At 44.1% G+C, this 16,836-nt stretch overlaps 2 protein-coding genes across 2 annotated transcripts in view; one reads left to right on the top strand and one right to left on the bottom strand.

Annotated features, from left to right (window-relative positions):
* Nucleotides 1-1,012: 1,012 nt before the first annotated feature.
* Nucleotides 1,013-16,268, bottom strand: cyldl (cylindromatosis (turban tumor syndrome), like). Its single transcript, XM_075485989.1, has 15 exons — nucleotides 15,973-16,268; nucleotides 15,263-15,727; nucleotides 13,190-13,465; nucleotides 7,342-7,420; nucleotides 7,082-7,254; nucleotides 6,689-6,854; nucleotides 5,328-5,469; nucleotides 4,961-5,071; nucleotides 4,097-4,188; nucleotides 3,950-4,013; nucleotides 3,738-3,870; nucleotides 3,248-3,356; nucleotides 3,033-3,151; nucleotides 1,958-2,165; nucleotides 1,013-1,866 (listed from the first exon to the last, which is right to left on the bottom strand). The coding sequence occupies exons 2-15, from the start codon at nucleotides 15,695-15,697 to the stop codon at nucleotides 1,682-1,684; spliced, it is 2,292 nt and encodes a 763-aa protein (XP_075342104.1). The 5' UTR covers nucleotides 15,698-15,727; nucleotides 15,973-16,268; the 3' UTR covers nucleotides 1,013-1,681.
* A 500-nt stretch (nucleotides 16,269-16,768) lies between these two features.
* zc3h3 (zinc finger CCCH-type containing 3) overlaps nucleotides 16,769-16,836 on the top strand; it is a 71,272-nt gene continuing 71,204 nt past the window's right edge. The window contains exon 1 of the mRNA XM_075485988.1: nucleotides 16,769-16,834. Coding sequence (XP_075342103.1) covers nucleotides 16,789-16,834 — 46 coding nt within the window. The 5' untranslated portion in view covers nucleotides 16,769-16,788. The remainder of the gene's footprint in view (nucleotides 16,835-16,836) is intronic.

Here is a 16,836-nt window from a genome sequence, read left to right as displayed (position 1 = left end):
TGGTGTCCACTCTGCGGTTCTAAATGGTCGGACTTACCTGTGCACCTCACCTGGTGTTGGTGGTGATCTTTTGTCATGTCATATATTATGTTTCTCCTGTGTTTGTGTGGTTTCCCGTGCACACCTGGAAGCAACTGGAATGAAAAGGGCTGGACTACGCTGTGATGTGGAGAGTAAAAGAACCAGAAAACACTCAGAAGTTGCACCCTTGTGCACAGCATCAGTCATTTCTCGTGTTCAGAAGTAGGAACAAACTGCTTTGTGAAAAAAAACGATATTGTTCATGTTTCTGCAACACTGGACTCTTTCAATGATATACTGCAACTGTGCTGTAAAGTCAAGTCAAAGAAAATCTTCAAACTGACACCTGAAGTAGCTTAAAGGGATAGTTCGCCTCTTTTGACATGAAGCTGTATAACATCCCATATCAGCAACATCATTTATGAACATCTTCTTACCCCCTGCTGCGTCCTGTGAGCAGAGTTCCAGCCGAGTTTTGGTGTTGATGAAGGTAGTCCGGCTAGTTGGCTGGGGCTTAAAAAATAAAGCGTTTTGCTTCTCAAAACAATATGCGTTCAAAAGAATAATACATTTGCATCACAAAACCATTGTCCAGGAAAAAGTCAGACCTCACAATCGCTTGGCGCTATTTTCTCACAGGACGCAGCAGGGGGTAAGAAAATGTTCATAAATGATATTACTAATATGGGATGTCATACAGCTTCATGTCAAAAGAGGCAAACTATCCCTTTAACATCAACTGCAGTTTGATGATGCATCAAGCACTGCAGAGTCAGGTCTTTGGACTTTATTAAGTCTGACCGCTGCTACAAGTGGGCAAGGTTGCTTGTTGATTTAACCCTGAAGAGAAAATTGATTTGAAAAATGACTGATACATAGTGAGAGTTTACGAAAACCAACAGGACATCCAGGAGTTAGTCATCAGCTCTTAGTTTGTGCAGCTGCATTTAAAAAACGCAGCATCTCCTCTCTGAATAAAGAGCAACACTCATACTGTTCATAATTAGCTTTTAATTGTTGCATTCATTGTACTCCATTTCAAAAGTTTAGCAAGAAAAAAGCTAAGCAGCCATTTGAGTGCAAGTGTCTCAGTTTTACTTTGTCCCACTTTGTACCAAATATACATCCCGTCACCCAGGAAAATGCATTTTCATAACAAAAAGAGGCAACGTTTCATTTCCTGAGGTAAGATTAAAATACTAGAATCTGAACAAAGTTTACTGAAATAAACAAACCAGAACATTAAGTTCCAATCTTAAGCTTTTTGGAACAAATTAATAATATTTTACAACAAATTTACAACACCAAGGAATCACCATCCTGTCAGCTTTGGAATTTTTGGCTTCATTCTAAACGTACTGTTGGAATTACAGATCCAGAGTAATCCAGACATTTACAGTATTTTCAGTACACACTGCATACTGGTGACTGCTGTATTCTTGTTTAAAGACTTTAGTGCAAAGTTACTGAGAAAGCCATGTCAGTTTGTCCTTTCCTTCCACATAACAAAAGCAAATATATTCATATACATGTCTGTAAATATAAAGAATGTTTAAATGTGCATTTCCTTAAATCCATGAGAAGAAAACAAACCAAATCGGCGAATGGAAATGAAAAATCACAAAAGCTTTGTACGCTTCCAGTGTAGCTAAGTGTCCCATCAGCGATAGAGGGACATGCAGGTGCTCTGGTACAGGTACATGTAGGCGTCGCAGAAGAGGCGCTTGGCCACGCCCTTCATGTCTCGCGGCGACTGATTGGCCAGCTCGGCGCGGGACATTTCCAGGTAGGTGCTAACCTCAGGGCAGGCGCGCACTTCAGGGATGTTGAAGCCGTCACTCTCTCCTGAACACAACACACAAACCGAGTCAGCAAGCTCTTGAGTTTACAAGATTTATTAGATTTTTGACACCCTGGATGAAGAGCGCCTGCTCACCCTGCCTGTCGGCCATGCTGTCAAAGAAGATCCAGTCCTGGCTGTTTGGTCCGTGTTTGACGAAGGATACGTAGTGGCTCGTCTCAATGCAGAGCACAGCGAAAAGCTCCAGTCTGTCTCTGGTCAGGGAGTAAGGGCTGCTGTGGTAATCCTTGGGGATGTCCAGAGGAACCGGCTTATGGGACTGGCGCTGGGGATGGGAATGCACCTGGAACGATAAACACACTATTTACATTTCTTTTAAGAAAGTACGATTCTTAATCATGGATCCAGTCCTAATTTTTCAGCTAGGCTAAGATTAAAATGAAAGGTGGTAAAGAAAAGCAGCAAACCTTGACATTTTTGTGCAGAATAATTGTTTCAGCACCACTTACTGCAGCCAGCACTTAAATAGCAGGTGGTTTGCTTGTGGTCATAATAAATTAGCTTCTGCATAATCGAGTGCACAAACAGATTAAAAGAGCACAAGTCAGAGCGCTTTCCAAGCTAAACAAATGCAGTATTTTCTCTAAAAAAACATGGAAATGACTCTCAAATTTGTATGAGTGAAAGGTCTAGAAAACTCTGGCTTGCTGGTTTGACCGCGGCCAAAAAAACCCGATGGTACAGGTTTGGCTACTTCCCCACAATTTATCGTTGGAACACTGGCTGCATATGTTTCTGGACATTCTTTATCATGAACTCTCTTCTGCAAGTACAAATGGTGCCAAACCAAGGACGATGCAAACTTGGTCCAATGGAATTACCAGAGTTAAAGACTTGTTACTGAAGAAAATCTAACGAAATTGTCTGTGTAACTGTTTGTGAACTGTTGTAGGTGCTATTTGACTCCCATGTAGAGGGGTGGGGGGAGGGAGGGTAAGTTCAATAGCTGTCCTCTTGTCTGTTGTATTGATATTTGCTTGTGAAAATCAATAAAAAATGAGTACAAAAAAACCCCAACATGGAAATAATATAAATAATTCCATTATTTTTCCACTGTAATGGCTAAAACTGGTGAAAAGATGGTAAGGTGGCATGTGCTGCATGGTCTAAAGACAGAGAGAAGACCGTAGGTTCAGACAAAGCCACGAACCTGAGCTGAACATGTCCTGCAGAAGACTTTAAATCCCGTCGGGTTGAAAACAGGATCTTTAAAACAATCCGTGCACTCTTCCATCGCCAAATGTCCACACAGTATGCACTGCTGAGGGCCTGAAACACACACACCACGGCTTGAACTCATCACGCCACTTCCACGTGCACTGCAGATGTGCCTGATGTGCCTTATGTGTGAATGTCTAACTGTACCCTCGGAGAGGAGGTCAGTGATGTCCAGCTCCAGAGAAGGAACAATTTTGTCGAACATCTTGAACTTCTTCCCAAAGCGAGGCATCTGGAGGATGAGGCAGGACGGCACCTGCAGACAGGAGACGGAGAGAATACCCTGAAATGATGCGACTCCAGAAATATGTCCAACAGAGCCACCTATTGGACAATCAAAGGATCACAACAATAAAAGCTGACTAACAAACAGCTGATTGATTAGTAGCTTAATGGACAGTTTCATATTTGAATTCAGTTAATAAAAATAGCACAAAAATGTACTTCTTAGAGCTTAAAAGCACTGAGATCAGGGTGTTTTAGTTTAATATACTTAAAACAAACCAGAAAGTCAATGCTCAAGACAACAGAGTGGGTTTAAAAGCACTTTGGGGTGGGTTGTTAACCAGATAGCAGAAAGATAGTGTTTAAGGGACACCAAATAACCACAGTGAAAGTCATTTAGAAGAGATCCCACCTCTGCTAGCTTGAGTCCTGCACTGTGGAAGGAATGTTCCAGAAGCTGCTGGACAGTCGGGAGAACCAGACTGTGGTTCTGATCCAGGAAAATCTGATAGAAGTAACTCTCCTGCACTTTGCCAGCAGCTGATCTGAAGGGAAGAAGACAGAAAGATTCAGGCGGGTCTCAAAATTCATTCCAGACTAAAAAGGTATTAACAGAAGTGTTACAGTTTGAGTAAGGGGTCCAGAGCCAGAATGCGATGCATGATGATGTTGAGGAACTCCTCCGGATCTGAAAGACACGAGTGGATTCGGCCTTAAACTTTAATCCCAACAACAGTTCAGCTGCTTTAAAATCCTCCGGCTCAAACTGACCCTTCTCATCTGTGGTGAAGGAGTGGCTGTAGCCGTGTTTCTGCAGCTGCTGTCGGAGCTTCATGATGTGCCGCCCCTCAACGAAGCCCTTACTGCAAAGAGGTTGGGTTTCAGACCATGTTTTTCATTCGCGGTTAGAAAGCGCAGACAAGAAAAGTGGAATGGAAATCAATAAAAGTTGGACTGATGCACGAAAAATTTATTATTGCCTGGTTTGAAGAAGCGGGCAAAGAGAACAGCATCTGAGCTCACAACAGTGTAAATGACGTAACGCAGCAGCAGCAGAATTATAACCATAAGCAACGTAGCCCTCAAAACCACCCTTTAGCTTATTTGCTTTAACCAGTTAGTGGAAAAAAAAGAGGCCACACTGGAAAAAAATGCCCCTCCAAAATAAGTAAAAAAAAAACCAACAAATACAAGACGTTTTTGCTTGAAATAAGCAAAAAAAATCTGCCAATGGAACTAGTGAAAATCGGCTTGTCGAGATTTCTTGAAATAAGATGTAATATTTAGGACTTTTGAGTTAAAAGTGATCTTGAAGTTAGCTTAAAAACCTCTTCAAATGTAAAAAAAAAGCTTGTTTCATGTGAAATATGACTCAAAACAATTTGTTTTGAAGACTTTTTCACTTAACAAGATATTCAAGCTGTATTGTATTAAAACAAGTCCCTATATCTGGCTGAAATAGTACTTGTTAGGCAATTGTAATCTTGTTATCAAGTGTAATGAGATACTCAATGAGTTCTTAGTTGCAGCTTTTGATAAGATGTCTTAAGATTTGCTTGCCAACAGAATAGAAAGTCAGCTGCTGTGTTTCAACAAAGACAAAAAAAGTGTTTTCCAAGGCTTGATAGCACACACCTGCGGAGGGGGTTGACAATGTCCCGGAGCAGAGTCCTCTGGATCGGGGCATCTTGAGGCGTTGTTAGTTTGAACAACATGGAGTCCAGCACAGAGGAGCAGGAAAACAAACTGAGGGCAAAGAAAGGAAGTTTAACTTCCACAGCACGATGGTTCAATCGGATTTTCTAAGACGAGCGGAGCAGGCTGTTCTGAAACTTCGCCGTACACCGTAAAGCTACTGCTTATAGAGAGAAAAACAAACAAAAACTAGTCCTAACCTTTGACTCTGTTACTTAAGGGATGCTTTGCATAATAAAATAAAGTGACTTTAACCTTATATAGAGCAAACAACAGCACCTATCATAATTATACTCATCATCCTGACCCAAACAGGGTGGCATCCACGTAGCAGGAGTTACAGTGCCCCTGGATCCCCTTCATCTGTCCAATCAGACGCTGGTTGACCTCCTCCGTGCTGACGGGAGGAACAGTCTCCAGCTTCCCTGTGCTGCACTCTGCATAGATCTCTGATGCAGCACAAACACAATGACCAGCTTTATAGAAACGCACAAGAGCAAAACTACAAACACAGCAGAAGTCCAAGTGTTGATATTTTTCATGCTGGTTCATTGGCCGGTTCTGTTGCCAGGCCCGATGGGATGAAGGGCTACAGCATGTAATGCATGCTGCTAACATACACAGGACAATAAAAACATCTTCTTAGTTAAAGGTCAGCCATTGGTTTGGGAATTCCCATAAATTATGCAGACTCGCTCTTTGTGGATCTACAGAAGGATTTGCATGCTGGATATTTTCAGCATGTCGGTTTCCTTTGGTGAGACTCTTTTTTTTTAAATGTTTTTAAATGCTTATCCCTGTGATCACTATCTGTACAAGCATATGAATATTGATAATTAATTAAAATGGTGAAAAAGAGGTTACTTGAGACCAGAGATGGGGACTCAAGTCACTGTGACTTGGACTCGAGTCGCTGTTTTGATGACTTGTGACTTGACTAGACAAAAAATAAAAGACTCGAGACTTGACGCGATGACTTGAGAGTTATTCAGTTCATGTTTTCAGTTTGAATATAAAATTTATTAATTAATATAAAAAATAATATGGATTACCCGGTAGGAGCGCAGGCTGAGAATGGCGTCATGATTGGATCCCTACCCTGTCAATCAGTCATGCCCTCTCTACATACCTTAGTGTTTATTGGAGAGAATCAACTCATATCAGATATGCATCAACATGTCAGCGGGAGCGTGACCGAGAGTCGTTGTCTTTGGCTTCCGTAATTACTATTTTGACGGCAAAAGACGAACAGCTCAGTGCAAGACATGCGGCATCAACATCTCAGACAGCCAGACGACAACTTCCAACTTTGTTCGTCATTTGAAGATCCATTCTGACCAGTAAGTGCTCGTCAAATTAGCTAATATTATCCTGTTAGCCTAGTCGGTAGTTAGCTAACGTTAGCTTGATGTGATACGGGGTGGACAGGTTGGACACATTGGCCAATGATGTTTACTGACAGTTACTTATATCTTTGTGTTTTCACTTTATTAAGATCAGATTCTGCAGGTAAAATTGCAATAATAAGGTGACTTGACTTGCCCAAGAAAAAATGACCTGAGACTTACTTGAGACTTGAAAGCTAAGACTTGAGACTTGCACATGTGTGACTTGGTCCCATCTCTACTTGAGACTAGTCAGAAGTTACTTGGTTAATCCTCCACTAACCTGTATCGTCCAGTTCTAGCATCTTCTCATCGTGATTGGCTAACGTGTTCTGAAAGCGCGAGTCGGGGCGGCAGGAGCTCAGCTTCACAAACAGCGCTCTCCGGGGAGGACAATGGAAACGGTGCACACCTTTGAAGCTGCCATCGCTCACTCCAACGTCCCCCTCCTGCAGTCCAAAAAACAAACTGATCAGACTGAAAGGCTGAAGAAGAACAGCAACTCTGAGCCCGGGTCACAGAGTTAGTGATGAGGAAGATGGGTTGAACATGAGCAGAAGACTTCCATATTTACATCAAGCATCAAAAGACACATAAAGGAGCTTAACCAGTAACAGCCTCGCAGGCTTTCTGAAGTCTTGCTTCTACAGATGAACATATCAGAATGTAGATTTACCAGTTCTAGTCCAACCATGAGATCGCTTCGATCAGGCAAATTGCCGATCCAGCGGATAATTCCATATGCGTTTCCTGAGCCCAGCGTCACCTCCACCACGGAGCTCAGCTCCATGTGCAGATCATCAGCGGGGGCTTCGGGTGGCAGCGTATCCATGTCCATGCTCTCAGGTTCTGCAGTGTGTAGAATATAGACGTGTCAGATTTGTGTCAAATGTAGAAATCAGCTTTACACTTCATCATGTAAAGAGCTGCTCAAACCTGCAGGCACCTCTCCTTTAACAACATTGTCAAGTGAAACCGTAACTTCGCCTCCTCTCTTCCCGGTCTCATCTGTGTCCTGAAATCACAGCCAAACCAAAAAATTATGTAAATGCCTTTTAAACTGCTACATGTGCGTTGACAAAAGTGGCTAATTTTAGTTTTACTGAAAAATACAAAGAGGACAGGGAGCACACAGGCAGAAGAAAATATGTATGAGTAGAAGCATTCCATTATGAACGGGAGCTACAAATGCCACCTGAGGTGCTACTGGCCAGGTGTCTAACCCAGGTGTCTAACCCAGGTTAGTCTAACCCAGGTGTGTCTAACCCAGGTGTGTCTAACCCAGGTTAGTCTAACCCAGGTGTCTAACCCAGGTTAGTCTAACCCAGGTGTGTCTAACCCAGGTGTGTCTAACCCAGGTTAGTCTAACCCAGGTTAGTCTAACCCAGGTGTCTAACCCAGGTTAGTCTAACCCAGGTGTGTCTAACCCAGTTGTCTAACCCAGGCGTGTCTAACCCAGGTGTGTCTAACCCAGGTGTCTCTAACCCAGGTGTGTCTAACCCAGGTGTGTCTAACCCAGGTGTGTCTAACCCAGGTGTCTAACCCAGGTTAGTCTAACCCAGGTGTGTCTAACCCAGGTGTCTAACCCAGGTTAGTCTAACCCAGGTGTGTCTAGCCCAGGTGTCTAACCCAGGTTAGTCTAACCCAGGTGTGTCTAACCCAGGTTAGTCTAACCCAGTTGTCTAACCCAGGTTAGTCTAACCCAGGTGTGTCTAACCCAGGTTAGTCTAACCCAGGTTAGTCTAACCCAGGTGTTTCTAACCCAGGTGTTTCTAACCCAGGTGTGTCTAACCCAGGTTAGTCTAACCCAGGTGTCTAACCCAGGTGTGTCTAACCCAGGTGTGTCTAACCCAGGTTAGTCTAACCCAGGTGTGTCTAACCCAGGTGTGTCTAACCCAGGTGTCTAACCCAGGTGTGTCTAACCCAGGTGTCTAACCCAGGTGTGTCTAACCCAGGTGTGTCTAACCCAGGTGTCTAACCCAGGTGTGTCTAACCCAGGTGTGTCTAACCCAGGTTAGTCTAACCCAGGTTAGTCTAACCCAGGTTAGTCTAACCCAGGTGTGTCTAAACCAGGTTAGTCTAACCCAGGTGTCTAACCCAGGTGTGTCTAATCCAGGTGTGTCTAAACCAGGTTAGTCTAACCTAGGTGTCTAACCCAGGTGTTTCTAACCCAGGTGTGTCTAACCCAGGTGTGTCTAACCCAGGTTAGTCTAACCCAGGTGTGTCTAACCAAGGTGTCTAACCCAGGTGTGTCTAACCCAGGTTAGTCTAACCCAGGTGTGTCTAACCCAGGTTAGTCTAACCCAGGTGTCTAACCCAGGTGTCTAACCCAGGTGTCTCTAACCCAGGTGTGTCTAACCCAGGTTAGTCTAACCCAGGTGTCTAACCCAGGTGTTTCTAACCCAGGTGTGTCTAACCCAGGTTAGTCTAACCCAGGTGTGTCTAAACCAGGTTAGTCTAACCCAGGTGTGTCTAACCCAGGTGTGTCTAAACCAGGTTAGTCTAACCCAGGTGTGTCTAAACCAGGTTAGTCTAACCCAGGTGTCTAACCCAGGTGTGTCTAACCCAGGTGTGCCTAACCCAGGTGAGTCTAACCCAGGTGTGTCTAACCCAGGTGTGTCTAACCCAGGTGTGTCTAACCCAGATGTGTCTAAACCAGGTTAGTCTAACCCAGGTGTCTAACCCAGGTGTGTCTAACCCAGGTGTGTCTAACCCAGGTGTGTCTAAACCAGGTTAGTCTAACCTAGGTGTCTAACCCAGGTGTTTCTAACCCAGGTGTGTCTAACCCAGGTGTGTCTAACCCAGGTGTGTCTAACCAAGGTGTCTAACCCAGGTGTGTCTAACCCAGGTTAGTCTAACCCAGGTGTGTCTAACCCAGGTTAGTCTAACCCAGTTGTCTAACCCAGGTTAGTCTAACCCAGGTGTGTCTAACCCAGGTGTGTCTAACCCAGGTTAGTCTAACCCAGGTGTTTCTAACCCAGGTGTGTCTAACCCAGGTGTGTCTAACCCAGGTGTTTCTAACCCAGGTGTGTCTAACCCAGGTTAGTCTAACCCAGGTGTCTAACCCAGGTGTGTCTAACCCAGGTTAGTCTAACCCAGGTGTGTCTAACCCAGGTTAGTCTAACCCAGGTGTGTCTAACCCAGGTGTGTCTAACCCAGGTGTGTCTAACCCAGGTGTGTCTAACCCAGGTGTGTCTAACCCAGGTGTGTCTAAACCAGGTTAGTCTAACCCAGGTGTCTAACCCAGGTGTGTCTAACCCAGGTGTGTCTAACCCAGGTGTGTCTAAACCAGGTTAGTCTAACCTAGGTGTCTAACCCAGGTGTTTCTAACCCAGGTGTGTCTAACCCAGGTGTGTCTAACCCAGGTTAGTCTAACCCAGGTGTGTCTAACCCAGGTGTGTCTAACCAAGGTGTCTAACCCAGGTGTGTCTAACCCAGGTTAGTCTAACCCAGGTGTGTCTAACCCAGGTTAGTCTAACCCAGGTGTCTAACCCAGGTGTCTCTAACCCAGGTGTGTCTAACCCAGGTTAGTCTAACCCAGGTGTCTAACCCAGGTGTTTCTAACCTAGGTGTGTCTAACCCAGGTTAGTATAACCCAGGTGTGTCTAAACCAGGTTAGTCTAACCCAGGTGTGTCTAACCCAGGTGTGTCTAAACCAGGTTAGTCTAACCCAGGTGTGTCTAAACCAGGTTAGTCTAACCCAGGTGTCTAACCCAGGTGTGTCTAACCCAGGTGTGCCTAACCCAGGTGAGTCTAACCCAGGTGTGTCTAACCCAGGTGTGTCTAAACCAGGTTAGTCTAACCCAGGTGTGTCTAAACCAGGTTAGTCTAACCTAGGTGTCTAACCCAGGTGTTTCTAACCCAGGTGTGTCTAACCCAGGTGTGTTTAACCCAGGTGTGTCTAACCAAGGTGTCTAACCCAGGTGTGTCTAACCCAGGTTAGTCTAACCCAGGTGTGTCTAACCCAGGTTAGTCTAACCCAGGTGTCTAACCCAGGTGTGTCTAACCCAGGTGTGTCTAACCCAGGTGTCTCTAACCCAGGTGTTTCTAACCCAGGTGTGTCTAACCCAGGTGTGTCTAACCCAGGTGTGTCTAACCAAGGTGTCTAACCCAGGTGTGTCTAACCCAGGTTAGTCTAACCCAGGTTAGTCTAACCCAGGTGTCTAACCCAGGTGTGTCTAACCCAGGTGTGTCTAAACCAGGTTAGTCTAACCTAGGTGTCTAACCCAGGTGTTTCTAACCCAGGTGTGTCTAACCCAGGTGTGTCTAACCCAGGTGTGTCTAACCAAGGTGTCTAACCCAGGTGTGTCTAACCCAGGTTAGTCTAACCCAGGTTAGTCTAACCCAGGTGTGTCTAACCCAGGTGTGTCTAACCCAGGTGTGTCTAACCCAGGTTAGTCTAACCCAGGTGTTTCTAACCCAGGTGTCTAACCCAGGTGTTTCTAACCCAGGTGTGTCTAACCCAGGTGTGTCTAACCCAGGTGTGTCTAACCAAGGTGTCTAACCCAGGTGTGTCTAACCCAGGTTAGTCTAACCCAGGTGTGTCTAACCCAGGTTAGTCTAACCCAGGTGTCTAACCCAGGTGTTTCTAACCCAGGTGTGTCTAACCCAGGTTAGTCTAACCCAGGTTAGTCTAACCCAGGTGTCTAAGGGTAAAATGGATATTTTCTGGGTCAAGATTCATACTGGACATCAATCTTATGAGGAAAAAAAAACCTTACAAGGAAAACTGCTTTCTCCTGAAATGTGAAGCAAAAAACAGGAAAGCTTTCATGTTTGATTTTAAAAAGTAAAGAGCTCTGTTTGGAATTAGAAAATAAGAAAAAAAGACCTCTAACTGGACTCTTATTCTCTGGGGTTTTATGGCAATGACAGTAATGAGCATGGCTGTTATGAACATGAGGAAAAACACTATTTATAATTTAATCTGTTGGCAAAGTCTTCTCTATCGTATGTTCTGATTAATAAGTTCAAGAGGAGAAGCTGCAGTGGTTGTTCTGCTGGTTTCCTTTGAAACGAACACCTACTGTTAATGTTTAACTGGTCACTTGACTGAAGCAGTTCAGACGTGCTGAAAGTGAAAGGTAAATGTTACTCGACCTGACCTGTTTGGTAACTGTTGGCTGCACATTTAGACATGATGTTAAACTGAAAGCAGTAAATGTCTGAAATGGGCTAAAATTTCTTGTGGCTGAGGCCATTTTCACTCAGGTCGAGCTAAATGAGCCATATTTTGTCAGAAATTACACACAGGACACAGTTAAAGTGGTTTAATTATATCAAACCTGCCATTCTAAGCCAAAGTCCTAGAAAAAGTTGTATACCAACAGCTTACTGACCTTCTCCTGTTTAACAATGCTTTTGATACTTTCCAATCAGGCTTTAGGCCCCACCACAGCACTGAGACAGCTCTGATCAAGGTGACAAATGACATCCGCCTGAACACAGATGCAAGTAAAGTCACAGTCTTAGTTCTGCTGGACCTGAGTGCTGCCTTTGACACGGTTGACCATGCGATCTTATTACAGAGGTTAGAAGACTGGGTGGGAATCTCTGGTCGTGCTTTAAACTGGTTCAAGTCCTATCTGGAGGACTGTAAATTTTTTGTTGAAATCGGTAACTGTGTCTCAGACCAAATGGCTATGACCTGTGGGGTTCCCCAGGGGTCAATCCTGGGACCCCTATTATTCAATCTGTACATGCTTCCACTAGGCCAGCTAATACGCTGCTATAATGTGTCCTACCACAACTATGCAGATGACACTCAGATCTACGTGTCACTGACGGCAGGAGAACACGGGGCTGCAGATACGTTGTGTCGCTGCATCGAACAGATCAGTGTGTGGATGCTAAACAATTTCCACCAGCTAAACTCAGACAAAACTGAAATCATTGTCTGTGGCCCAGAGAAACAAAGAGGAAGTGTTATCAGACACCTTGAGACTCTCTCTCTGAAACCTAATGATCAGGTTAGAAATCTCGGGGTAATATTGGACTCAGACCTTTTTTTTTACCATCTAAAAAACATTGCCAGAATAAAAGGAATAGTGTCTAAACCAGACTTAGAGAGACTGATCCATGCGTTTGTCTCCAGCAGGTCAGACTACTGTAACGACCTGCTCACTGGGCTCTCTAAACGGGCTGTAAGACAGCTGCAGTACATCCAGAACGCTGCTGCTCGAGTCCTGACTAGAACCAGGAAATACGACCACATTAGTCCAGTGCTCAGGTCTCTGCACTGGCTTCCTGTCGCTCAGAGAATAGACTTTAAAACAGCTCTGCTTGTGTACAAGTGTCTTCATGGCCAGGCGCCAAAGTACATCTCTGACATGTTAGAGCCATATGAACCAACTCGGGCTCTGAGAACCTCAGGGAGGGTCTCCTGCCTCAGGGAGGGGTCTCCTGCTGGTGCCCAGAGTCAAGACTAAACAAGCTGAGGCTGCGTTTCAGTTTTATGCTCCTAACATCTGGAACAGTCTTCCAGAAGATGTGAGACAGGCCTCAACTCTGACAATGTTTAAATCCAGGCTGAAAACAGTTCTATTTAGCTGTGCATATGAAACCTGAAAGTATTTTATCTGCACTCTTCACTCAATTAATTAATTAACTAATGTTTTTTTGGAATGATTTTATTGCCTTCTTGGGATTTTATGTAGCTGTAAAGCACTTTGAATTGCCTTGTGTACGAATTGTGCTCTACAAATAAAATTGCCTTGCCTTGCCTACTTCACATTTATAAACGACTGCTGTCTGGGATAAAAGCTAAAATCTGGAAATTTCTTACTGTGGAGATCCGGACATGCATTCCATCCTCTTCTTGCACTTCCACCACCATTCCATGGCGACATTTCCCATTCATGAAGTAGGTGACCCTGTCTCCTGGAGAGAGCTCGTCTGTTTGTGTCTGAATGGGGGGCTCGGCGATGGAGGGTGACAGAGAGCTCGGCACCACAGGCCTGACTCTGGAAAATGGGGCAAAAACGCCACATTTTTTCTCACACGGGAAAAGCTTTTTATGCCCAAAGGTCCCATCAGCTTTCCCCTTCCCCCTGTCCGCTCCCTGCAGAAGAAGAACACAGCAGCACACGTGAATTCATTCCACACCGTCAGCTCAATGACTCCATTAATGAGCCTGAGGACTTTATAAATAACATCACTGTTTTTATCTGAAGGGTCAGTTTCATTGTTCCTCTAGACATGGAGAAAATTTGAGATTTCTCAGAACTAATGAAAAAATGATGTTTTACACCCTAAACTCGTCTTGAACCATCCCTCATTTCTTTATATTTTCCTTTCAAGCAGCCAGACTTTCCTCTAATCTTTAAAGTGGTCTTGAGCAGCAGTTCTCAAGGCTTTCTCCAGACTATTGGCTGCTTTTTCACTCATTTTCATTCCAGTCGTTGTACCTAAGCATTGTCAGTCGTATTTGTTAGTCAAACCATTTCCTGTTTTCCTGGTAATATTTGAAGAAATGAGCGAATGGCTCAAGGCTTTGGCACAGTTTTGTGTGTAAATAAAAAGCTGCCTAGTTCATAGTTGATACCAAAGAAATCCTCCCTATTAATACTGATTAATCTATCTTAATTAACGGGGGAAGCGTTTCAGGGAAGCCATTTTGGCTCGACCGAATTAAAACACACGGTAGCTGCAGTGGTCTGAGAGGAAAGATGGATTCTGAGGGTCCTCTTGGTCCTGATCTCAGGCTTTAGAAAATCTGGCCTGTGACAGAAGACTTGGTCCGAGTAAAGGTCTTTTTTAGACCGCATCAGGTAAGTCCCTTCAGATTTTCACCAGGAATTAGTCCGGTAAAAATTCCGCAGATGAGGTGCACAGGGTGGCCCTTCGCTTTGGTGGGCTTGGGTCTGGAACAAGGGTGGAGCAGTGATTTAAAATGTGGGGGTGTTCCAGGGGGGGCACATGAGCGCCACATCAAGCCCATAGACACGACAATGAAGTTGGCATCCGATTTGCGAATTAAATGGATGGGCATAAAGGGCCATTTCACTGCATTTTTTGCATTCTGATCAGCCTAAACTAGAACCTGTATGGAAACTACATTAGTTACACTGCTCAAATCTGGATAGAATTATTCCAAAGAGGCTTTAGATTCATTAAAACCTTGTTTGGGATTTGTGAAACCTTTTTCTGATTTGTGAAAATGCAGAACAGGGTCATTTTACTGCTTCTTTTTTTTTGCATTCTGATCGTCCTAAACTAGGTCCTGTATGGAAACTACAACTGCTCAAATCTGGATAGATATTCTAAAGAGTTTTTTCTTCTTTCTTTATTATTTTTATTTGGACCATCCAAAACCAGAACCTGTATGAAATATAATTACATATGGGCTTAATTATTCAGCACAAATGTCCGTTCAGTTTGACCAATGCCTTTTCGTGCAGCTGAGGGGCGCTCCTTTTTGTATGTCGGTGCACTACGAGGGTGGGCAAACCGTTAATATAATCCATCCATGGAGCAAACGGGTTTACTTTTGGAAAATGTGAGGGGGATGAAATCATCTTGCTGTAAAAGTGGGGGTGTCGAAACACCCCCATCCCCCATGGGTAAGACGCCCGTGGTCTGGAACAACTATCATCTACAATTAGGGTTCTTCAACCATTTTGAGTGACAACAAGATTCTGATATTGGTTTGGTGGGGAACTGGCATCAGGAAACTTTCTTCCTGCACCAACACCGTCCCATCTCACCACAAATCCATTTCCCTTCAGCACCACTGAGCTCAAAGTGAGACGGGAATCTTAGGGATGAGTATTTCAACACCTCCGCTAGTGAAACCAAAACTACACGCACAGAAAAACACCAGTTCTCTCATTCTGGCTGAACCAACACTAGGTCAGACCTGTAGTTCGACTCCAAAGAACGCTCCTGATATGACTTCATTGTAGGGCGGCTCGGTCAACGGTCCAATGAAGCGGATGATGCCTCTCAGCTTCTTTCCCTCTTCGTCCACAGTCACTGTGGTGCCCACAGTGAGTCCCGTTGCTGTTAGCAGAGCATCTTTGTCTTTGAACCACTTCAGCCTGTCAGTATCTTTAGGCAGGGCCATCAGCAGCTCAGCTTCCTCTACACTCAGCTCCTTCATGCAGCGCAGGTCTATCAGATAATCTAAAGGCGAGGACATAGGGTAGACTTTAAGCTTTATCGAAGGACCAGATTGTTCCATTTGTCTTTTGTAACTAGTATCTAGGATGTAAAATATGCGTCCAGGGTGGATGTGTTGAGGGTAGTCAGGCTTTTCTGTTAAGATGAAGAACACGTAGTCTGTTGACGTCATGTTGTCAAGGTCAGAAGATGCAGTGGGTAACTGTACAGAGACACGGACACAGTGGGTTACACACAGGTGCACAGATTAGACGTGTTATCGGTGTGTTAAGCAACACTGGAGCTAGCTCGCTAACTAGCAAAAATATTTACCAAATGGCGTAAAGTTAGAGCTAATAGCGACAGCTTTGAATGCTGCGTTCAATCAACACTTTGAGAACAGTTCAGGAAGTTTGGGTTACTTTACCCGACAGGCACTTGTGACAAAATAGCGATAGTCGTATTTACCTTCTCAATCTCGGGAGTTTTCCTTCTGTTGCGTCTTCGCTCTTTTAGCTTTACGACCAACCTGCTTAAAGTTTCACTTCCCCTTTCTATTCATTTCACTTTTGGAGCGGCGTCGCCGTCACTTCACAGCCCTCCGAGGAAGACGACGGTCCGGGGAAAAGTTTCCAAAGCTCGCCGAGGACACGGAGGAATTATATTTAATGTATTTATATTTGTTAAAAAGCTCAAATAAAGCACTAATTTCACAGTGACGCTGTTGTTTTCAAATCTGTTGACAGACAGCAGCACGTCTCGTGAGACGTAGAAGGGAATTACACCCTCAGGATTGTCTTACAGGCAACAGGAGCCTGTCACGCGTAATAAAAAAAACACAACAAGCACATAACAAGCTTTTTCTTAGATATATTTTAAAGGTATATGCATCTGATTATAGTTTTGACAGCTGGTTATTTCCATGTTTGTTTAATTTGTTACCGCAAGTAAATAAGTACATGATTGAACTACTTTTCCTTATTTCCCTTAAGTATTTATCAGTGAAAAAAAATAGCTCTGACTTAGACATTGTTGATCGCTTTTTTTCTCGTAATGTCTTGTTTTAGCTGTCCTATGTATTGTCAATTTAATTAAGGAGGGGATTTTGACGCCTGGGCCTTTAGCAAGTCGTCGCTAAAACGAAATCTAAACCCGTAAGTCATCAATGAGGGATTACACCAAAAGGTATATCAGGCGGTGATTGGCCAATATAAAACCTGTCCTAAGGCTCTGACGTAAACCAGTATTGTCGCGATTTGATGACGAACGGTGTTGGTCTTAAACATGGAGGAAAGAGAAGCTCTTAAGAGGCAGATTGAACTTCTACAAAGT

This window comes from Odontesthes bonariensis, chromosome 15, assembly GCF_027942865.1.
Source record: "Odontesthes bonariensis isolate fOdoBon6 chromosome 15, fOdoBon6.hap1, whole genome shotgun sequence".
NCBI classification, from domain to species: Eukaryota; Metazoa; Chordata; class Actinopteri; order Atheriniformes; family Atherinopsidae; genus Odontesthes; species Odontesthes bonariensis.
The sequence above is the reverse complement of the archived record's forward strand: the minus strand, read 5'-3'. Positions and strand labels throughout refer to the sequence as shown.